This window comes from Heterodontus francisci, chromosome 10 (genome assembly GCF_036365525.1).
Source record: "Heterodontus francisci isolate sHetFra1 chromosome 10, sHetFra1.hap1, whole genome shotgun sequence".
Lineage (NCBI taxonomy): Eukaryota > Metazoa > Chordata > Chondrichthyes > Heterodontiformes > Heterodontidae > Heterodontus > Heterodontus francisci.
The window spans coordinates 47,989,134-48,013,667 of NC_090380.1; the positions used below are offsets into that span (position 1 = coordinate 47,989,134).

The 24,534-nt window shown below is 42.6% G+C and overlaps 1 protein-coding gene across 7 annotated transcripts in view; it reads left to right on the plus strand.

The window, feature by feature from the left end:
* The window catches only part of dmd (dystrophin), a 1,950,296-nt gene that overhangs the window by 1,397,682 nt on the left and 528,080 nt on the right, over window positions 1–24,534 (plus strand). For all 7 annotated transcript variants that reach the window (XM_068040560.1, XM_068040554.1, XM_068040555.1 and 4 more), the window contains 2 exons: window positions 8,815–8,899; window positions 23,372–23,601. In XM_068040560.1, the coding sequence (XP_067896661.1) occupies window positions 8,815–8,899; window positions 23,372–23,601 (315 nt within the window). The remainder of the gene's footprint in view (window positions 1–8,814; window positions 8,900–23,371; window positions 23,602–24,534) is intronic.

The window sequence follows — 24,534 nt, forward strand, 5'->3', positions numbered from 1 at the left end:
AGGTAGTTGCCATGGATTTAATGGTGTGGGCCAAAGACAAGAATATTTTCATTCAAATTTTATAGATCTAGCAACCAGATTGAATCTTTCTACAATAATACATAGCAAAGACAAAAGGGTAATGGTAGATAAAATCATGGAAAATGGCTAGGGACTGGACTTGGTGCACCAACTAATTTCTGACTGATTATGGAGGGGAATTTGCCAATGCCAAGTTCAAAGACATGTATGAAAACATGAACATGATGGTTATGAATACTGCAGCTGAATGTTCTTTCAGCAATGGGCTCTGTGAAAGGAATCACGCAGTGGTTGATGAAATGCTGCATAAAATCTTAGCTGCCCAGCCAAACTGCAAGTTGACAACTGCCCTGGCATAGGCAGTTCATGCGAAGAATTCGCTTCAGATGGTTGGAAGATATAGTCCTTATCAATTGGTCTATGGGTGGAATCCCAAATTGTCTTCTGGACTGTGCGACGGTCCTCCTGCTCTAGAAGGTAATACAATTAGATCCATTTTTTCCACACATTTGAATGCTTTACATGCAGGGAGACAGACTTTCATCAAGGCTGAGGTCTCTGAGAAAATTCGGAGAGCTCTGAGGCATTGTATAAGGCCATCTGAGGCGGAATTTAATTCAGGAGATTTGGTGTATTCTAAAAGAGAGAGCCACTGGGAATGGAAGGGCCCTGGTAAGGTAATTGGTCGTGTTCTAACCAGTTGCGAAAGGTGTCTAGGGGTCTTTTACGGTCTTCACTTGGTCTTATTGTAACAGAGTTTAATTCAAAACACACTGTGTTTTGAACTTCCCCTTGGTGAATCCTTGTTCACCACTTTCCAATTACAAGGCAAAGAAATGAGCATAAACAGGCTTTCTTAGGTTTAAAGAAGAAAAATAAAATTTATTAAAACTTAAACTCTAATTCAGTTAACGCCTACGGATACACGCTGCCTCCCACGCTAGCATGCATACACGAAATGCACATGCAAATAGAGACAGAAAACAGCTGAAGAAAAATAGAGAGATTTGAGGCAATATCAGAAGAGTTTCTTGTTACTGTGCTTCGAGCTCACTGTAGTCCTTGCTTTTCGTTGGGGCCCAGTATTCTTTTTAAACCTTGTTCACTTTAGGAGACCTTTCTCTCTTGGGATTCATGTGTCTTCAATGGGTCTTCAGTTCCATGAAAAAGAGATGGGAGCAGACAGGAGAGAGGTGTTCTCAATCCAGGGGCAAACAGTTTTCTGAGTTTTAAAACTCTGTGGCAAGTTCAAATTCAAAAAACTCCAACTGCCAGTTAGTCATGTGACTAAATTGGTCTGACCAGGTGTTTTGTGTATTGGGGAAGCAGGGACTGGTTCCTTTGTTCCAACACTGTCTTCTAGTATGCAAAAAAGGTCTTTCCGTTGAGGGGCCTGGTAATTCCATACGATAGGCTCTCTTTTATTGCCAGCAGCAATTTTAAGTTTTAATGTTCATGTGGTGAAATAATGTGTGCCTCATTCTTGGCAGGTGGGGGCTGCATGACAACCGTGATGACAATAGTTATCAAGCATGGAAATCAAATTGTTAAGGTTCATTCCTCATGATTGATTGGAGTTGATTACAAGATCTCAGAATCTGAGCAGTTGATAGAGGAAACGATGGACCTTGTCCCTCAAATACTCATGTGTTTTGAGGTGTAGGTCCTGAGGGACAGAAGGAGGTAGCTCAAGGGTTAGATAGTAATGTGAGGGATCATGATGCTCAAGAAAGAGCTATCGCATCCAAAGGACAGGTGCCCTGAGTAGGTACTTGGGTGACGTATATTAGAGAGAGGTTTAATGGATGGAGGGATGCAACAATTGTGGGACATGCAGGAAAATCTACAGGCAAGTTTAAATATTGGTTAAATGTTCAAGATGATGTCCAAGAAGCAAAGTCCATAGACTGGCAGAATGGGGTGAAAGGATGGCGGGTAAGAAAGCACAGTGCAAGTTCTAGTAGTGGGTCTGGAAGTGATTCTTGCCTAAGGAAATTATCACATACTGGAGAAAGAGCATCCAATAATGTGCGAGGGAGATCTTCTAGCAGTAGTCCCGAAATACATCAAAGTGTGAGTAGAGGCTGTAGTTTGAGCAGATTCCACAATGAAATGTAGGCTAGAGAGCAGTCTCAGAATAGAGGCGGCACAGTGGCGCAGTGGTTAGCACCGCAGCCTCACAGCTCCAGCGACCCGGGTTCAATTCCGGGTACTGCCTGTGTGGAGTTTGCAAGTTCTCCCTGTGTCTGCGTGGGTTTCCTCCGGGTGCTCCGGTTTCCTCCCACATGCCAAAGACTTGCAGGTTGATAGGTAAATTGGCCATTATAAATTGCCCCTAGTATAGGTAGGTGGTAGGGGAAATATAGGGACAGGTGGGGATGTGGGAGGAATATGGAATTAGTGTAGGATTAGTATAAATGGGTGGTTGATGGTCGGCACAGACTCGGTGGGCCGAAGGGCCTGTTTCAGTGCTGTATCTCTAAACTAAACAAAAAAGAACTAGACGCAGAAGTCCTCATGATTGTGAAGTTTCAGTGGCTGCCAATAAACTTGAGAATAAACTAATAAGAGAAGCAAAACATAATGAATTAGACAGGTGGAGAGAGTCTGGAGTTTATTCTGAGGTACCAGATAGGGCACAGCCAGCCTTGTCACATAGACGGATTTGTACCAAAAAAATCCATCCCAATAGAACTATAAGGCTAAAGCGAGGGGTTTTGAATAGGGGCTGGGTGATACAGATGTTAGAGTGGACTCTCCTACAGCTGGAAAAGTAATCTTGAAAATCCTTTTAGCTCTTTTGGCCACATATTCATGGAAGTATAGATCCATTGATATAAGAGCTGCATTTTTGCAGGTTGATACTTTTCAGAGAGAAGTGTTTCTGAAACCATCCAAAGAGGCAGCAGATGCAGGGAGGAAAACTATGCAAACTGAACAAATGTGTCTACGGCCTTAATGATGCTTCCAGGGTCTGGTATTTCTCGGTGAGATCTGTTTTGTTGAAAATTCGTTGTGTTCAACTAAAAGCAGATTCTGCAAAGTTTTATTGGTATCATAAAGGGAAACTTTCAGGCATCTTCATGATGCATGTTAATGATTTCTTATGGGATGGTACTGAAGATTTTGAGAAATGTTATTAATAAGATTAGGGCAGAATTTAAGATTGGGAGTCAGACTGGTGGGGCTTTTAAATATATTGGTTTAGATATTAAGCAGACTAAGTCTGGAATATTTAGAAATTAACAATTCTATTGAGAGAATGTTACTCCCATCCCGGTTAATCATGTTAGGTCATCACAGAAAGATGATATATCTAAAGCAGAGACTGAGCAATTGCGCAGCTTGATTGGTCAATTAAACTGATTGTGCTCTCAGACTAGGCCTGAAGCTAGTTTTGATGTGCTGGAGCTAAGCAAAATGATGAAAAATCTGAAAGTTGAGAATGTTTTTAAGGGCAAATAAAACTTTAGAAAAGTAAATCTGGAGAACTGTCTACTCAATTTCCTATCCTTAGGTGACCCAAAGAACATGAAGCTAATAATTTTTACTGATGCTTCACGTGCTAATCTTGCTGATGGGTATTCGAGTGCAGCTGGTTTCATAATATTTCTGATGGATGAAAATGGGAAATCATAATCGTAGAGATACAGCACTGAAACAGGCCCTTCAGCCCACCGAGTCTGTGCCGACCAACAACCACCCATTTATACTAACCCTACAGTAATCCCATATTCCCTACCACCTACCTACACTAGGGGCAATTTACAATGGCCAATTTACCTAACAACCTGCAAGTCTTTGGCTGTGGGAGGAAACCGGAGCACCTGGCGAAAACCCATGCGGTCACAGGGAGAACTTGCAAACTCTGCACAGGCAGTACCCAGAATCGAACCCTGGTTGCTGGAGCTGTGAGGCTGCAGTGCTAACCACTGCGCCACTGTGCCACCCCATGCCAGAAATGTTGTCCTTTAGCTTGGGAGGCTAATAAAATAAAATGAGTTGTTAAAAGCACTTTAGCTGCAGAAACACTGGGTCTTGTGGAGGCAGTGGATATGGGGTTCTTTTTGTCAAATATTTTGGGTGAAATTCTGAACAAGGAACATACTGAAGATAGCATTGAATGTTATGTGGATAATCGTTCTTTGTGGAACAGTGTACACTGTACAAAAAGTGAGAGTGAGAAAAGACTACGGATTGACCTTGCTGGATTGAAACAAATGCTGGAGAGAAAGTAAATCTCCAAACTTAAATAGGTAGATGCAAGTCATCAGCTATCCGACTGTTTCACAAAAAGAAGTGCTAGTACAAAGAAATTGTTAGGGGTGCTAGAGGAGGGCCATCTCACAATGTAATACTTTGTACCCAATATGGAATTTATTTTGATTTATTTTGAAATATTGTTTGAGCATGTTAATAATTTGTGCATAATATGGAATTTATTTTGAAATGTTGTTTGAGTATTTTATTCCACAATGTATCATAAAAGGAAATAAGAAATCTGTTAATTGTGTATCAATTGTTTGATTATATGCAGGTGCAGGGTGTTAATTGGAGTCTTACTTGAGCGCTTATAAGGAGACACTTACTGAGACTGGTGGCAGGTTGTGCGTGAGGAGCTGCATGTTTGTAATCCTTTTACTCTGTGCAATAAATGTGAAACTGAGTAAAGATAGGCTCTAGCATTATCCTTCCATAACTAGCTTTCTGGCGTTTAACAAAAGTCTTTAATGAAAACTTCTGTATTGAAGACTACGTTGCATAACAAAATGTGTAGTCTGATATTCAGTCACAAAAACTTGTTCAAGACAAAATTCATCTGCACAAGTTATGAGGCACATTAATTTTGTCATGAACATTGATTTTAAACTGTTACTGGAGTTAAGAAAGGACTTGTTAAACAGATCAGCCGTGGCTGGAAAATACATTTGCATATTAACAGACAGTGTTTGGAAGGACATAGCAGTCATTCCCTGACACATTCAACCCACAATGGACTTTTGATCACCAGACGTTGAAGGTGGGGAAGCTCGCATTCCAGGTTGACTGCTAAGATGGCCGAATACACAAACGGACATGGTCAAACCAGCTAGTCACATGACTAACCTGCTGGACAACCTAAGTTTTTTTAATTTGTACAAACAATTTGGACAGAAAGCTGTTAGTTCCTGGACTGAGAAGATCTGTCTGCTGTCTGCTCCCATCTCTTTCTCACAAGCCTCTGAATCCACTGAAGATATGTGAACCCCAAGAGAGAAAAATCTCCTGCAGCGAACAAGGTTTAAGAAGAATGCTGGTCCCCAACGAAAAGCAAGATCTACCTACAATCAAGGACTCCACAGTGAGCTCGAAGAACCGTAACAACAACTCTTCAGATACTGCCTCAAACCTTTCCACCTTATTTTTCTTCTCTTTTCTGTCTCTATTTGCATGTATCGCATATGCATGCTAGTGTGAGGTGTGGCATGTATCCATAGGCATTAACCAAATTAGAGTTTAAGTTTAATAAATTTCAACTTTTCTTCTTTAAACTTAAGAAAGCTTGTTTGTGCTGGTTTCTTTGCCTTATAATTGTAAAGCGGTGAACAAGGATTCACCAAGGGGGAGCTCAAAACACGGTGTGTTAAAAATTAAACTCTGTTACAGTAAGACCAGGTGAAGGCTGAAAGGGAACCCTAGACCTCTTTCTCACCTGGCCGCAACATTCTGTACAATAAATGTGAAACTGAGTAAAGATGGGCTCTAGCATTATCCTTCCATAACAAGCTTTTTGGAGTTAAACAAAAATCACTATGTAAATGAATGCTCCTTTTCTTTCATGAAGACTATGTTCCATGACAAAAGGTGTAGCCTGATATTCAGTCACAAAAACTTGTTCAAGCCAAAATTCATATGCACAAGTTATCACTTTTTTTTACAATGAATTACTGGTTAACTATCCTAAACAACAACATAAAGTTTCAGGATAGCAAAGACTGCATTTAGGTAGGGTTAAAGTTCATGTTAACAGCAGTTATGGACTATGTACACCATGCAGTGTGTTCTGACTCTATTGTTTTACTTATCATGTATGGTCAAAGGTGAGTTCTCCTTCCTATGTCCTGATCATCATGCATGCTTCACTATGAGTCAGCGCTAGATCAGCTTGTTACTAGGTAAATTAATCATCCTGTCACCTCCAACCAACTGGAAGCATCTGTTTGATGCCATTTTCCTGGAGAGATGTTTCACAGTTGCTTTCTAACAGCTGCAACAGATTATACCAACTGCTACTTCTGTCAGGAATAGAGATTTCAATTAATTTTAAAAATAAGTATGTCACAAATTCCATTTAAAAGCCTCTAACGAAAGATAAAAATAGTAAGAAAGAAATAATGTATACATTTTTTATAGTTATGCTAATGTCCTCTTGTAGATGAGGGTTCTATGCAGCAATTTAGTTAATCATCACCAACATACAGGCAAACATAACGATGCGTATGATATATCATAAAAGCTTTCACTCATTTTAACCCTTCAGCCTTTACACAATAAACAGATATATTAATTCCTCTTTCAATTTTCAATCACTGTTTTCTTCCTTGGCTATGTAGAATCTATTTGAGCTTTGGTCTTCCCTACTCTACATCATCTGTAAGTAATAGCCTACTTCAAGATAGCTATTCTGATGTTTTACCACGTGAAAAGTTTTAGCGCTCACAGAAATATTCCCATGTGTACATTTGATTTTAGGAAGATAAGATCTCGAAACAACTAAAAAGTTAACCTATATCAAAGCATACTGACCTATTCTGATGTGGTAAAGAATCTCCGACCTTGAAATTTGCTTTGACAATGTGAGAATTGAAAGAGTAAAGTAAAAAGGAAAAACAGCAAATGGTGGAAATCTGAAATAAAAAGAGAAAATGCTAGAAATGCACAGTCTCTGGGGAGTCATAAAGCAGGTTATGACGTTTCGGGAATATACCCTTCACCAAGTCAAGGCTCTAGTAGTCCTAAGCCAATGCCTATGGAGAGTGTTACAACTGAGGCGGGGGCAATGCATCGTCAATTCAGTTCCATCACTCCACAGGTCACAGCATGTTATTAAAGTTTTCCCACCCAACTGGAAAAACAGCCAAATTAAACACTCTCATAACCCCCAAAATAAAACAAACCAAACCAGGTATCTTTAGACAACAACAAATTAACTATTTATTTAAAAAAATAAATCTGACACACTATTAAGATAAACCTATGTCTAAAGACCTTATAACTTCTTATCTTAACCCAACTCCCCCATTCACACACATACATTCAAAACTAACAGTTAACCAGTTTTGAAAGTGGTGTTTTTAAAAATTAGCTGTTTCTTAAGACTAAATAAATAACTAATTATTTGTGGGTTACGTTCCTGATGGTTGAGGTATTCTAATGTGAAAATAATCAAATGCCACTCATAGTCTCCACACGGATTTGATGAAATAGTCTCTTCATAGATAGGCATTTAAAACACTTCACCTGCAGCAGGCAACAGTTCTTTCGACAATGAGCACAGCAATAGGTCAACTTGAATTTTAAAACCAACAGTCTCTCAGTTGAAACTTTACTTCAGTAATGCAAATGGTCTCTTCAAAGGGATTTTTCCTCCTTAGGCAATTAACTTGGCCTGTAGCTCCTTGTAGAATTTTTGCTGAGAGAAATAGATAGCTTTTCTTCAGCAGCGTGCTTTGCTCAGTCTCTCAAAACAAACTGGTTCAGACCCGTTTTTGCCAGTTTTACACACAGCCAAATGGAAATGTTATACCATGTGATCTCTCTCTCCTGCTGTGGCCTAGGTAAGAAGGGCAGCTGGCACACTGTGCCTCAAAAATCCAATAGCTTCTCTCCCTGTCTTAAAGGTGTACTGTTTTTAAACAGAGTCTTAAAGGCACACTGTTTCAATCCAAGGAGAATATAAATACAGTTCCGTGACAAGATGTAGTATTGGTATGTCGTGTATCAGCATGAGTTTTGGTCTGATATTAATACTGGTGCTAGCAATCAAAAATCTTAATGTAAAAAAATAAGTTGCTTGACTTAAATGAATACAATACTGCTATTGTTATATTGGTGTTCATCAGCTGATTTCAAGTCTCAATGCCGTCTGCTTTCCTGCCAGCACAAAAATAGACAACAGTGAAGAACCTGATAAACTACTGCACCTGTTACCATTTGGAAATGATCTCTCTGCAGTAGTCAGCAGTACATTCATATGAATTATGATGTCTTACAGACACCATCATTACTTAGAGAAGTTTGAACTGTCCCAGGGTACACATCTCGACCCAAACATCTCAGCAAGATGATGCTGGTGCTTTGTTACAAAAAGCTTGGTCGAAATCAGCCATTTGCTGCTTTTTAGCATTTAGAGGCCGAATGGTTCATGAAGTAATTGTTATGGACAAGAAAATAAGAGTCAATAATTGTCCGTCACTTACCATCTCATCAGATGATGGCTGAATAGACAATAGTGTTGTTAGTCGTATTCTGATATGGGAGGTAGATTGTTGGCTCCACTGCCTAGGTGGTGAAGATGAAAATATACTCTACAGTGTTGAATAGATCTTAGGCAAACCTGGCTGCTTGCACTGCTGTATTAGTGGTTATCTCCCAAGATACATTTGCAACGCTATTATCTGATTTTCAGATTAAGAGAAAAACAATTGATCTGCCTATTATAACTTGCAAATTATCAATGTTATCATTTGCAAATAAAGGAGCAAAAAATGTTCCAGCTCATTCAACTTTATGTTTTTATTTAATTTATTTTAGAGAAAAATTGAAGACCTAAATTCTGACTGGAAGACGATTAACACATTATTATACGACCTGAAACAAAGGCATCAACCTGGTGTTTGTAAGTCAAGTGTTCTATTTGTGTTCCAGAATAGTACTTATTAATAATTGGATAATCTATTTATGCCTCATAATCATTAAGTTTCTTGTCAAACTCAAGTGCTAATAGATTAAGAATATGGTTAGTATGAATCTCGTTAGTATGATTTCCTGAGATTGGTGCTTATGGATTATTTCCCAAACTAGTCTGAGATCATGGTCCTCACTGCAGCCGTAGAGCTGTTCCAGGGCATATGTGATTCCTTCACATTAGCTGCAGTGGACTGCAGCCAATGACACTGATAGGCTGTAAATTCATTGGGGTAAGATTTTTTTAAAACTTTAAGCAATACCTTTTGATCTTAAAAGTATTGTCTCTAGGCTTTAAATCCTCCTTTATAAGTAACCCCTTTCCACACCCTGACATGCAACACACTGCAAGACAATCATGCACTTAACACTTCCATCACAAGCTACTACAGAAATCAACAATGCAAATCACTTTCTATGATGACGATATAAGCCCTGTGGACCAGAATTTGGTGCAATGGTGCATTTAAAGTCATTACTTAGACTTGCCTTTGCAGGCTTCAGCTCAAAATCCTTTTGCCCATAAAGTTGTTTGTAGTGCGAGCAGATAATGATGCAGCGAGAGAAATGGGGCATCTGGAAACTGACTGAACAGGACAAGCAACAGGCTATCACCTTAACCAATGAGTTTTAAGAATTGGGAAATAAGCACAAGGACTGAGAAGGAGGGTGAATTAGAGTGGGTGAATTTAATGTCAAATCAGAAAAAGAAAGAGAAGGAAAGAAAGATTGGATTAAGAGAGGGAAAAAAAAGTTGTTAAAAAGTAAAATAAAAAATGTTATGGTTTTAAAATCTCCCCCCCCCAAAAAATCAAAACCTGAAGGAATGACACTCCAAACTTAGTTAATTTGTGGCTCTAGAGAGGTTGATTGGCTATAATTAATACTTATCATGAATTTTAGTGTGTTTATGCTTGCAATGGCATGCCTTACCCTTCTGTGACAAGTTTAATGGGCAAATACAGCAAGCTCCAATAAAAACAGGGAGGGCAAGATGTCATTTTTACAAAGCTAACGGCAGAGCAGCGCAATTCGGATAACAACTTTCAGATATCCGTATTTAACCACATATCTGCTCCTTGCCTGAAGTTGTTGTACCATTTATCCATAAATCATGGTGTGCTTTTAGTGCTGCCATTATTTTGATCGTAAACTCTGATTCCTTATTATTTGTTGACCTTGTGTTTTTGCAAAATCTCACAAAGTGGTCAGAAATTAGGGAGGCCAGCAGGAGAGGGAATGGAGGCATGGGGGCTGGAGAATAACAACGCATGCACTCGCCTGGAAATCCAAAGTCATAACGTTGCTTCCGGATTTTGTCAGCAGCGGGAAAGCTCCAAGGCGCGTTGCCACTCCAACATCATAGGACTGCAATTTAAATTGCTGAACAGATTGTTTTAATGCATTTACATGGAATTGATCACAGTTCAATGGAGGGTTTGAAATTAAGTCACGGGTGGGGATCACGTACCTTCTGATCCATGGCCGTTGAAAGGTGCTGGCACCGAGGCAAGGCCTCAGTGTGGCCGTGGGAAGGCAGCCGTGGGGAGCAGTGGATAGAGGAAGGGGGGGAGCGGAGGCCATTGATGGCCTGCAGTGCTGGGCCCTCTGCACTCTCGTGGCGGTGATGGGTGGCCATAGTATTGGGTGGCCATAGTATTGGGTGACAGCGTCCGATGGCCATAGTATGGGTGCTGAGCTCTCTGCAAGGGTGGGCACTGAGGGCCATTAGTGTGTTTTCCAAGGGGAGTAGCATAGGGAAAGATGCCAAGGCAAGTTTATCTCTCCAAGAACTGTGCTCTGAAGTGCTACTGAACAGCTGGCATGGGTCTCATACACCCTGTCTTTGGCACAAAGGTGCTGTGCAATGGCTCCAATGAAAGGAGGACCAAGAGGCAGCTGCGCCCGCCCGTGATGCCCCAAGAGGTGAGCAACAGCAACCAGCCACGTCAAGAAGGGCCTACCTGTGTCAGAGTGTGTACTGGACACTCCTCAGCTACCTCCAAATGTCCAAGCGGCAGTGTGAGCAAAGACTGCAGCTCTCCAGGAGGCCGCCACCCACCAATGTGCCATGCTGCAGGATGAGTTGTGATTTATGGGCTTTGGCCTTGAATATCACCATGGCACTCAACTTTTATGCATCCGGTTCTTTCAGGGATCCACCGGGGACATGTGTGGGGTGTCCCAGGCAGCGGCCCACCGCTGTATCAGGGAGATGGCCAATGCCCTGTTCAAGAGGGCTGGCGACTATGTGTGGTACTGGACTGACCCTGACAGTCTTGCAAAGAAGGCCATTGGCTTCGAGGCCATTGCTAGATTTTCCTGGGTGCATGATGTGACAGATTGCACGCATGTGGCCATCAAGGCTCCTATGGAGCAACCAGATGCCTTCATCAACAGGAAGGGCTTCAATCCAATCAATGTTCAACTGGTCTTCAACCAGTGAAAGCAGTGTGCAAGTGTGTGCCCACTTCCCAGGAAGCAGCCACATTGCCTACATACTTCAACAGTTCCAGGTGCCACAGCTTTTCGGTCCCTTGCTCACCTTCAGGGATGCATTCTCGGGGACAAGGGCTATCCTTTGAAGACATGGTTACTGACACTTGTGAGGAACCCTCGTACTGCAGCAGAGGACAGGTTCACCTGTCACAGCTCCACCTGAGTGACCATCGAACAGGCCATTGGGCGGCTGAAGATGAGATTTCGGTGCCTGGATCGATCCAGTGGAGCCCTGCAGTATGCCACAGCGAGGGTCTTGCATAATATGGTGGTCTGCTGTGCTCTGCACAAGTTGGCACTGCAGAGGGGGGAAGCCCTGCATGAAGAGAACATAATTGATCACCAGTCCTCATCCGACAAGGAGGACATGGAGGAGGCTAATGACCAGACAGTACTGAATCTTGAACCCCTTGCGCTGGAGGCCAAGCACATTGAGAGACAAGCAAGGTAGGCAAGAGATAATCTCATATGTACCCACTTCCAGCCACCATGGTGGCCTCTCAAAGTGAACTCAGTAAAGTCTTACCTCACTGTATTCAGTCTGTGGCCTCCTTTCTATCTGAATCTCATGCCTGGCGTCCAGCTTCACCATGCGCTCTGCCACATCTGAGATGCTTACCGAGCATGACCTGTGCCTGAACTGGCAGCCATTTGAGGCAGCAAAACTGAAGGCAGCAGCTCACAATTCAAGCACGAAAGAATGAGCATTTCACAACAGTTAATGTGAACTGTATTAATGACAAAGGTTTATAAAACAATATAAATAGCCAACAGAAAACGCCAGTGAATCCCCAAGTATGTCTAGGCGGTTTTCTTAATATGTTTTCGAGTGCTTCTACGCAGTTTAACCCCTGTGCTAGCAGCTGGGCTGAAGGCAGGCTGTTGATCAGGCTGCCCCTTGGCTTGAGATGACTTTGGCGGCCGTCCTCTGGCTGCCTGAGGCCTGGAGGACGCCGGCTGCCTGAGGGTTTCCTGCATTGGTGCAGGACTCTCCTCAGGCATCGTGGCTGCTAGAGCTGGGCTCACTGGCGGAACAGCTGAGGAGCCGTTGTTCACTCTCAGAGCGCCCTGCTGGGAGCCCCCCAGATGTGGAAGTCAGCCTCTCCTTCCTTTCAAGGCTCACATGAACCTCCCTGCTCACCAGAACAGAACAAGGAGCTGCAGAAGACTGCAGGGGCCTCATCCTCCTCTTGCCCTTCCACTGCTGCGTTGAGCTCATGGCCAAGGCAATAGTGTGCAAGTCTGCGCATATTTGTGGGATCTGGCTCTCCATGAGTGTTGTCAACCTCTTGATGGAGGAAGCCATGCACTCACACACCTGAGACATAGCAGCATTCATGGCATGGATGGACTCCTCCATTGTCCGCTCATGGCCAGGCATTGCCTCTGGCAGCTCTGCCAGGCTTTGCCTTATCTCTATCTGCAACTCCAACATGCCTTGTGCTGTTGACAGCAGAGGCTCATCCTCAGCCTGCAGTTCAGCATAAGCCTGGCCACCTACTGTCCTCTGACTGTCTGTGGCCACAGTTGTCACAGCCTCTGTCAGCTGCTTGGGCGCGTGTGCGGTGCTCTTACCAGCTTGTGACCCTGAATCTAAGGCCGAATGCATACTCACCGGCGTGTATGCCTCTACACTGGTCGGAGGTGCAGGAGAATCATGTGACGGTGCATCCTCTGACTGCTCCTCCTCCTCAGAGGTTGATGGCTGTCCCCCTTCAGCTGGAGCCTCCTGCGGTTAATGACCTGCATAAGAACACAGACATTCGTGGGTTAGTTTGTGCAGATCTTCTCATGCCAACCTTGCATGATGTGGATCTCCAGAAATGTGGTGGAGGTCAAATGAACATAAGCCTCACATTCTTGTGTGGAGACTCCAGTCTAACCATCCACTATTGCGTGGCCACCCTAGGTCCCCCCTAGCTCCACTGCTCCTCCTCAGACGCATAACAGAGGCTGGAGATCTGGTATGCCCCGCCAGTCCTCGAGGTCTCCCTCATGTCATGGGCCTGTTTGTCCTGCAAGTGGAAATAGGGGGATAGTAAGACTTTGCAGGAAGAGTAATGGAACAGTAAATGCTAGTGGCAGCCCCTCAGCCCCTGCTGGGCTTCCTACATGAATTCTCCACACGTCCGCTTTCAGGAGACATAATGGGGTTGAGCTGTGAAAGAAGGCGGCCTGTCGCTAAGAAGCAGCCATGCATCTGCCAGGATTGGGTGAAGCCACAACCCCTTGCCAGTGCCTTTGTGGTCACTCCCTCCCCATGTTATGCTGCCTCTCACTTAGCCACATGGAATAGGCACCTGAAATGACAACGGCAAACCCAGCCCTGTCAACCCTGAAAATTCCTCCTTACTAACATCTAGGGGCATGTGCCAAGGTTGGGAGAGCTGTCCCACAGACTAGTCAAGCAATAGCCTGACATAGTCATATCCACGAAATTATACCTTGCAGACAACGTCCCAGACACCACCATCACCATCCCTGGGTATGTCCTGCCGACCGACATGAGGTCTCATGGCATCAGCTCCCCTCGGCTGATGCATCAGTGCTTCTTCATGTTGAACACCAATTGGAAGAAGCACTAAGGGTAGAAAGGGCACAGAGTGTACTCTGGGTGGGGGACTTCAGTGTCCATCACCAAGAGTGGCTCAGTCGCACCACTACTGACCGAGCTGGGTCTGCGGCAGGTGGTGAGGGAACCAACAAGAGGGAAAATCTACTTGACCTCGTCCTCACCAATTGACCTGTCAGAGATGCATCTATCCGTGACAGTATTGGTAGGTTTGACCACAGCACAGTCTTTGCGGAAACGAAGTCCCGTCTTCAGACTGAGGGTACCCACCATCGTGTTGTGTGGCACTACCACCGTGCTAAATGGGATAGATTTTGGGCATCCATGAGGTGCTGTGGGCCATCAGCAGCAGCAGAATTGTATTCAACCACAATCTGTAACCTCATGGCCCAGCATATCCCCCACTCGACCATTACCATCAAGCCGGGGAACCAACCCTGGTTCAAGGCATAGTTCAAAATGACGTGTCAGCCTGGTGAAGCTACAACACAGGAATACTTGCATGCCAAACAGCGTTAATAGGCAGAGCTAAGTGATCCCATAACCAAGGGATCAGATCTAAGCTCTGCAGTCCTGCCACTTCCTGTCGTGAATGGTGGTGGACAATTAAACAATTGACAGGAGGAGGCGGCTTCATAAATATCCCCATCCTCAACGATGGCGGAGCCCAGCACATCAGTGCGAAAGTCAAGGCTGAAGCATTTGCATCCATTTTCAGCCAGAATTACCAAGAGGATGATACATCTCGGCCTCATCCTGAGGTCCCCAGCATCGCAAATGCCAATCTTCAGCCAATCCAATTCACTCCACGTGATATCAAGAAACGACTGAAGACACTGGATACTACAAAGGCTATGGGCCCTGACAACATTCTGACAATAATACTGGAGACTTGTGCTCCGGAACTAGGTGCGTCCCTAGCCAAACTGTTCCAGTGCAGCTACAACACTGGCATCTACCCGGCAATGTGGAAAATTATCCAGGTATGTCCTGTCCACAAAAAGCAGGACAAATCCATCACAGCCAATTACCGCCCTATCAGTCTACTCTTGATCATCAGCAAAGTGATGGAAGGGGTCGTCGACTTTGCTATCAAGTTGCACTTGCTCAGCCATAACCTGCTCACTGACACTCAGTTTAGGTTCCGCCAGGGCCACTCAGCTGCTGACTTCATTGTAGCCTTCGTCCATACATGGATAAAAGAGCTGAACTCCAGAGGTGGAGGTGAGAGTGACTGCACTTGACATCAAAGCAGCATTTGACTGAGTATGGCATCAAGCAGCCTTAGCAAAACTGGAGTCAATGGGAATCAGGGGAAAACTCTCTGCTGGTTAGTGTCATACGTAGCGCAAAGGAAAATAGTTGTGGTTGTTGGAGGTCAATGATCTCAGTCCCAGGACATCACTGTAGGGGTTCCTCAGGGTAGTGTCCTTTTTTTGATTCGTTTGTGGGATGTGGGTGTCACTGGCTAAGGCAGCGCTTAATGCCCATCCCTAATTGCCCTTGAACTGAATGGCTTGCTAGGCCATTTCAGAGGGCATTTAATCGTCAACCACATTGCTGCGGGTCTGGAGTCACATGTAGGCCAGACCAGGTAAGGATGGCAGATTTCCTTCCCTAAAGGACATTAGTGAACCAGATTGTTTTTTACAACGATTAACAATGGTTTCATAGTCACCATTAGACTTGCTTTTAATTCCATATTTTTTTATTAAATTCAAATTTCGCCATCTGCCATGGTGGGATTTAAACTTATATCCTGACAGCATTAGCCTAGGCTCTGGATTATTAGTCCAGTGGCATTGCCACTATGTCCCCCAACCATCTTCAACTGCTTTATCAATGACCTTCCCTCCTTCATAATGTTAGAAGTGGGGATGTTCGCTGATGATTGCATAATGTTCAGCCTCATTCGCGACTCCTCAGATACTGAAGCAGCTCGTGTCCATATCCAGGCTTGGGCTGATAAGTGGCAAGTAACATTTGTGCCACACAAGTGCCAGGCAATGACCATCTCAAACCAGAGAAAATCTAACCATCTCCCCTTGACATCCAATGGCATTACCATCTGAATTCCTTACCATCAACATCCTGGCGGACAAAGCAGCCCGCTTGATTGGCATCCCATCCACCACCTTCAACATTCACTCCCTCCACCACTGACACACAGTGGCAGCAGTGTGTACCATCTACAAGATGCACTGCAGCAACGCACCAAGGCTCCTTCGACAGCACCTTCCAAACCTGTGACCTTTACCACCTAGACAGACAAGGCCACCTAGACAGACAAGGGCAGCAGATGCATGGGAACACTACCACCTGCAAGTTCCCCTCCATGCCACACACCATCCTGACTTGGAACTATATCGCTGTTCCTTCGCTGTGGCTGGTTCAAAATCCTGGAACTCCCTTCCTAACAGGGCTATTACTGTACCTACACCCCAAGAACTGCAGTGGTTTGAGAAGGCAGCTCACCACCACCTTCTCAAGGGCAGTTAGCAATGGGCAATAAATGGCATTGCCAGAGACGCGCACATCCCATGCATGAATAAAAAAAAAGCCCCCAAGTGGAGAGAAGTCTGGAGGACTCAACTTGGCGGAAGGAATCAGGTCGTTCACTCTCTTTCTGCACTCGACCCAGTTGCGTGTGACACCATGGCTGCTGATCTCCATGAAGGCTTGCTTGGTCAGGCGGGAGGGTCTACTCTTGCCATTCATTGGAAAGAAGACCTCCTGCATTTCCTTTGCAGCCTGGAGGAGAATTTCTAGGGAGGCATTGCTCAACAAGGGGCTACCTGGTGTCTTGTCTCAGCCGTGATGCCTGGTCACTCCTGCTGTGTGCCAGTAACGGTACGTGCTTCTCCGGGGCGCGGGGTGTGGTGAGGGGGTGGTGGGGGAGGGTGCCGGTGGGGGTTTCCAGCAGTTTGGACACCTCTTCACCACATTTAGCAGCAATCCGAAATCATTGCATCACTGAAAGACAATAATACAAGCAGTGATGGCAGCGCTTTAAATATGGTAGCAGCACATCCATTGGAATCATCTGATGCTGCAATCACTGCCTCAGAGCCCGCCCCCATTTCTTGATTGCATGAGACTCACACCTCCAATATCTTAAGGGGCCGCTGGCCGCATAATCCGGCTCGAAGGAGCAACAGCCTTTGGGCGGCACAGTGGTGCAGTGGTTAGCACCGCAGCCTCACAGCTCCAGGGACCCGGGTTCAATTCTGGGTACTGCCTGTGCGGAGTTTGCAAGTTCTCCCTGTGACCGCGTGGGTTTTCGCCGGGTGCTCTGGTTTCCTCCCACCACCAAAGATTTGCAGGTGATAGGTAAATTGGCCATTGTAAATTGCCCCAAGTGTAGGTAGGTGGTAGGGAATATGGGATTACTGTAGGGTTAGTATAAATGGGTGATTCTTGGTCGGCTCAGACTCGGTGGGCCGAAGGGCCTGTTTCAGTGCTGTAGCTCTAAAATAATTAAATAAATAAATAATCAGGCAGCGCAAATGGCACAAGCACCCGCAACGGGTCTTTAAATTCAGCCCAGTGTGTTTTTCTTCCATGAGCAACATCAGTAAACACAGTCCACTGAACCAACTATCAGAATGAGAAAAAGGAAAATAAACTCAATCTTTCTGGCCTGTAAATATCTTTACTTATGATCATTGGAGTAAAACGTTCTCCATATTTGCCTCAAATATTAACTTTATTGTTATGTTTATGGGTGTCACTCCAGGACTTCAGCACAAAAGTCAGGGCTGACACTGCAGTGCAGTACTGAAGGAGTGCTGTACTGTTGGAGGTGCCATCTTTCAGACGAGAGATAAAACTGAGGCCCCGCCTATCCTGTCAGATGGACTTAAACGATCCCATGGCACTATTTTGAAGAAGAGCAGGGGCGTTATCCCCAGTACCCTGGCCAACATTTATCTATCACTCAACATCACAAAAATAGATTATCTGGCCATTATCACATTGCTGTTTGTGGGATCGTGCTGTGCTACATTACAAGATTGACCATGCTTCAAAAGTACTTCATTGGCTGTAAAGTGCTTAGGGATGTCCTGTAACCATGAAAGGCACTATGTAAATGCAAGTATTTTAATTGTTTACATTTTTGGCTCACTTTGATCTAGATTTCTGCCATCCGGTGTTTTGAAGGTTTGAAATCACAAAACACGAGTTGATCTTCAAATTTGTATTGTAATTTTTTTTAATATCAGTGAACTTTTCCTTTCATTTGAAAGAACGTTGAGACAATCTTTCTCCGTTTTCAAGTTTCAGTGCAGTATGTACCCTTTCTCCTCCAGTAAGACAGGCAGGCAGCCCTCACCCTGGTCTCAGTTCTACACTCAAACCAGGTACTAGGAAAGCATCATGGGTTGAATTGCCATCAAATTTCTACCCTTCATGATGGAGAAATAATATATATGCTATCAGCCTCTGATGCACAGAGGAGATTGTGAAAGGAATAATTGGATGAACTATGACTTGCCAGTTTGGAGCACAGCAGAATAGTTAGAATAGTCACTGAGTATTGTAAAGTCATTTTATGTCATATTTGAAACTCAGTAGTTTCTGATGTCTGAAATAACTAAAGTTGGGAGACTATATCCACCACATAAGGAGGTGGAACTTCACACGGGTTGAAGAAAGGGAATTCTTTACCACTTTACTTTGTTCAGAAAATGCTTTAGTTTTCAAGCTGTTTCCATTGTGAGTGATGACAGATGTCCAGGTAGACCAAACATTGTTTTAACATCCATTTTGCACCTATGAATTGACTGGTATAAAATGTGGAATGGGCAGGAGCATTAAGTTAGAAAATCAGATAAGTATCGCAGAATAGCATTTTAAAAATTGCATTACAGTAAATTTTAAGATAACTATTTTCAAGAAAGCATTTGAAATCGGGTTTGACAATCTTAGAAATGCTTGTTGCTGACATTAGCAGGCAAATGCTTAACACATTTATGCGAGATTCCTTTTGCTTGTAGTAACCTTTTTATCTTAAACGGGTTACCACTCATACTAAAACAGTAGGCATAGGAATGTCATACAGATGCATTCAAATGAATGCTTATTGCATTTATATGACATGCGCTTTGTCTGTTATTTTAGCATAGGCATTAACAGCAATGGTAATTTTGAGGTTATGGAGTTTAATGGGAAAAAGTGATGCAGCTTTAAATCTGGTCACTATAGATTTATAGAATTAATATTTACTCCAAATTGCAAACTAAAATAGAACCATCAGTACACAGAATGGATCCTGATTTCATTACCAGCAGTTGTTATTTTGCAAATAAATAATTGCATGCAGTATTGTAAAATGGCATTCTATGCATTTTGGCTAAATGAAAGTGACAGAAACAAATAGCAGTGTACAGATGTACCACAGACTAATCAATACTGGCCACTAAAGATCATTTTACAATTAGCTTTATTTTGAAAATACATTGGTTCATTATGTGTAAGGTAACAGAGGAGTAGGAGTGTGTTACAGACTGAAGAATACTCTGTTCAAACAGTTACAATTCCAGCGCCTAAGAACGAGTAGTTTATTGGCTGTATATTGAAACTATGTTACAGTGTTTGCAAAGTATACAACATTTTATTTAAAAATTATGCAATATGAATGGAAAATAAATGTAGAATCCATTCAAAAGCATTGGGACTTTCGATGAGCATGGACATTCAAGTCAGTCTCACTAAAAACTGCGGCAATAAATAAAATTCATTATATCTGACTTGAATGAACGAGATCCCCTTTAACCACTGCTGAATTTTCTGGTTTGATATGGTGCTTGTTTTAACATCCAATAACGAGACTTTGAATTGAATCATACACATTTGATTGGAGGTTCTTTCAAGGTCAGGGCCCAGTGTAGTGAGGATTTTCTTTTCCAATTCCACTAGCCTGAGACACAAGGTGAAAAACAAACTTATGTAATAAAGCTTTCAGTTTCAATTTGCTACCTGCAAAGTACTTGAGGACTCTCCTGAGGTCACTTAGAATGTGCACTGTGGAATAGACTGGGATTGTTAATGAAAAGGACTCGGCTAAAACTTCAGCTTATTTCATAGAAATGGCACAATAAAATGGTGTGGTGTGAAGTGTGTAACTTACTGCTGTGCTATTATTGTGGGGTGGGAATTGCAGTCTTACTATTCTTATTGCTGTTATTAGCCTATACAATCTGGATCTTAAAACTATCAGAAACCAATGATCTGTGACACACACGGAAGTTGCAGACCTTGGGCAGAATTTTATTCCTGCTTTTAGCGTCCACCGTACAGCTAATACTGAGGTGGATATTAAAGTCACCATGTTTTAAACTTGTATTATTGCTTGGCACAGCTAAAGTATGCTACTGAAATATTTATATCCTAAATTGTATATTCTGGTATGAGTTTATTCCACAATTGTAATTTCCTTTATCACCAGACAGGAAATACTCCTCCATCCCCCTAATCAGAATATAGGCATATCACCAAAAACAATGGCCAATAACACTGTGAGGACGTGTGCTCAGTGTATGCTAGGAGTCCTGTCCCTGTGATTTTTGTAAGTTAGGGCAGCCAAACATTCGAGGAGTGCCATCCTTATAACACCCTCAAGCTGTCACAAGGCCATGGATCGTGCATTTTTAGGTCTACCCATGCCATATTAATGAGGATTTTAGTGTCCCTGGTATCTTCACATGATATTAATGCTATTCAAAGGAACAAATTGCACATAAAATTCTACTTACATGTCAACCAGGAGGTTGACCCATTCTAGCTCCCAATTTCCAATATGGCAGACAAAATTCCCAATGACATCACTCCAGGCAGCAGGTGCATAATTGAGACATTTGCTGATAACTCGGTAATCTGAGGTGGGCACATCAGATCCAGGATCTTCTCTGGTACATCAGGAGACTTGTGAAAGCATACTCTTGATTTGTTAAAGCTGTTGAGTAAATGTGCCATCGTCTTCATGGCATCTTCTGTTTTTTTTAAAACTCATTAGACTGTGCAAGACTGCCTCAGTAAGCAAAATACCACATTTGTAGTGCTTTTTCAAGGCTGTAACATTAAACTGTTGAGGTCAGTAGAGCCAGGATACGACAATTTGCAAAGAAATCTCTTGGTCCTCCATCAATACACTGTTTATGCACTTATCAGAAATATCCTTTTCTACAGAGATGAAAGAGAGAAACTGCAACTGAGCTGACTTAAGAGTTTTAAATGTGAAAATATTTTTCATTTGTTTGTAACCAAAAGTCAAGAATCGTTCTTGGTATTGATTTAGACAGTTCTTTTTTTACATTCCAATAGGTATCTCCTTGCGTGTAGCTCTTTTGTGGATTGGATATGAACATTTACTCATGTTAAAGAGGCAGCATTTATTTATATTTTTCAATGTTCTTCTCAATTTCCCAGACGACTGGGGAATGGCCCCACAACCCATCTACAGATAACACAGTTGTAATTTTAAAAATACTCAATTGAACAGTTTTTACTGAGATGCTGACTAGAAAAAGATTCTTTATTCAGAAGGGCTCCGCTCATGTGTTTGTTAAATAAATAAAATGATGTTGCAGAAATTAAAGTAGATGATCTTTGAGGGCAAGAGGATATTGGGTCAGAAGCTCAGCTCCGGTCCTGGAGGTTGTGAACAGACTGGCTCAACTTGAGACAGTGGGCGGGGAGGGAAATGGAGCTCTGCCAGGAGTATGGCAATAGCTTCAGTCTCTTGGATGTTTAGCTGGAGAAAGTTGCAGCTCATCTAGCACTGGACATTGAGCAAGAAACCTGGCAACATGGAGGCAGTGGGAGAGTTGAGAGGTGTTGGTGATGTGGAGCTGAGTGTCGTCAGCATACATATGGAAGTTGACCCCATGACTGTGGAAGCAAGGGCAGCTTATAGGTGAGAAAGTGGAGGGAGCTAAGCACTTCACAGACCAACTATAATAATTCTACCTATTCATTTCTGCTGGGATAACTGTTTCTAATCCTAACTGGGTAAAGCATAAGGCAATTAATTAATAGTACTGTGAAAGGCTGATTCTATGACTGGGCAGTCCTGGCAAAGACCAGCACTTACAGAAGTTATGAGCCCACAGGTCCTACTTTGCCATCCATTAATTTAAATGGATAGAACATCTGTGGCTGTGTGCCTGCAAGTTCCTAACCATGTGAATGTCAATCCTCGCCAAGAGCCCCAGATCAAGCTGTCAGATATTTAGCCTAAAATGTAGCCAATCTCAACAAAAGTCAAATGTTACCAAAGTAAACACACTATAGTCAGGGAATAAGACACCTGCTCCCAAGTCAGTTTGAATCCAGTTGCTAGGAAATGCACAAAAGCAGGCAGAATGTTCCTCCCTTTGACTTCCTTCCCTGTTTATGCCTTCCTCATGTTTCCTTCACTTTCTCATGCCTACGATGTAGAACATGTCATGGGAAGAATTGCTAGTTGGAATCTGCAAATTAACGCATTGTTGCCAATTCGGGGGCATTAATAGATTATGTTGGTCTGAAGTAAATTGGTAATTTTGTCAATCGTGCATCATTGAGATCACTGGTGCATATACCAACTCTTTAGACATTATTGGTTCTCTATATTCATACCTCTCATTCTGTCATGTGGCTTCCGCTACCTTTGATACCGGAAATGATGAACTCCATTGGACCTCACACTGCCAAACCCCTACTCTCCAATGCATAATAACATAAGCACTGTTTTATTATATTAGGGTGTCTCCAGTGAGTTATGGACAGTAACAAAATGTCAGGATATTGCTTACTGACAACATGTACTTGAGATTGCATTTCCTGCTTTAATATTAGCATACCTTGATTGTCTTGGAGCTTGAGGGCTGAAAGGACTTTTTCCATCGCATACCATCTTATGTTCTAATGTAATTTGTTAAGAAACTGCAGAGCAGCTGCTGTTCTATATATAGCCAGGCCACATGGACATCATGAGCAATGGGTTGCTCCTGTTATGATGCATAACAAAAAACTGCTGTTAATATGTTCCTTTATGACAGGTAATTGGTTAATTTGCATGATATTTCAGGATTCACTTTATTCTACTTTCAATTGATAATATTGAGGTATTAAAGTTGTCAAGTGCACAAAAAAGGTCAAGCATAGGTTTGGTGTGAAATATCTAATTCATAATGGTTGTATTTGCCTCTTTATAATGTCCAACCACTGCAACAAATGTGTTTCATCTAAATAACTACGAGATATGAAATGATTACACTTAATTACAATTTGTGCTTAGAGTTCTTATAAAAAGTCTCACATTGACTAACATCAGTAATCCTTTCTTTTCAGTTTCAACCACACAGCAAACAGTTACCGTGGTGACGCAGACCCTAGTTACCACGGAAACCAAGTTAGACATGCCATCTTCTTTACTCATGGAGGTTCCAGCTCTTGCTGACTTCAACAAAGCCTGGGTGGAATTGACAGACTGGCTCTCGCTGCTAGATCGTGTGATCAAATCTCAACTCGTGACAGTGGGAGATGTTGAGGAAATCAATGACATGATCATAAAACAGAAGGTACATACACAAATCTTTACTGTTACATTTCCCGTCAGCATAGCAGATGTTAATAGATTGCTGTCTAATCAATAAAAAAGTAATTTAAAAGCAGAGTGAACAATTTGCATGGTAATAGAGTAGAAGTGAATGTACTGGGTACATTAATACAACAGTCCCTGAAGCACCAGAGAGATTGAAGTCTTTATGGCATTTGACATCCGTTTGACTAGGACAATTGGGGGAGAGTAGCCTTATAAAGGCATTAATGCCATGCTTGTATTGTACAAGTACTTCAAGAAGTGGTTCTGCAATAGTGCCTGTCGGTCCATCATTATGGATTTGCCCTGTTTGTATTGCAAAATGGATGCCACAGCTGCTGGGATATTAAAGGGGTTGTAATTCATAATTATTGACCTTATTTCTGGCTGCTTAGCCTGACAAGGTCATAAAACATCCCTGCTTCTATCACTGATAGCAATGTTGATGTCATTTTTGGAGTTGTCACTGTTTGATGGCATGCTTGGAGAACATCTCTTTTTTTGTGGACTTTAGATCTTGTCGAAGCAACGGCACACCTTGTTACCTGCACTTCCACTGACTGGTACAATCAATCAAGGCATGTTAAAGTAAATGTACTTTTAGTGCACATAATAGAATCTATACTTGCATGTTCCAGTCAGGGTCATTACTTTTAACTGGAAGAAAACTTCTGCTGGAATGTAAATCCTCCTGTGAAATTTACACCATTTAAAAAAAAAAGATTGCCCAGTCACAGTCAACTTCCAGTGATTCTAAACTAAAAAGGTATTGAGTTGCATGATTATTGCATTGATCTCTCTAAACAAGCAAAATGCCTCATTAATATTTAAAGTTTCCAGCCTTATAACAGGATATGCAACTACTTGTAGTAACAGAAATTACTGGAAATGCCCAAAACATCAGTCAGTATTT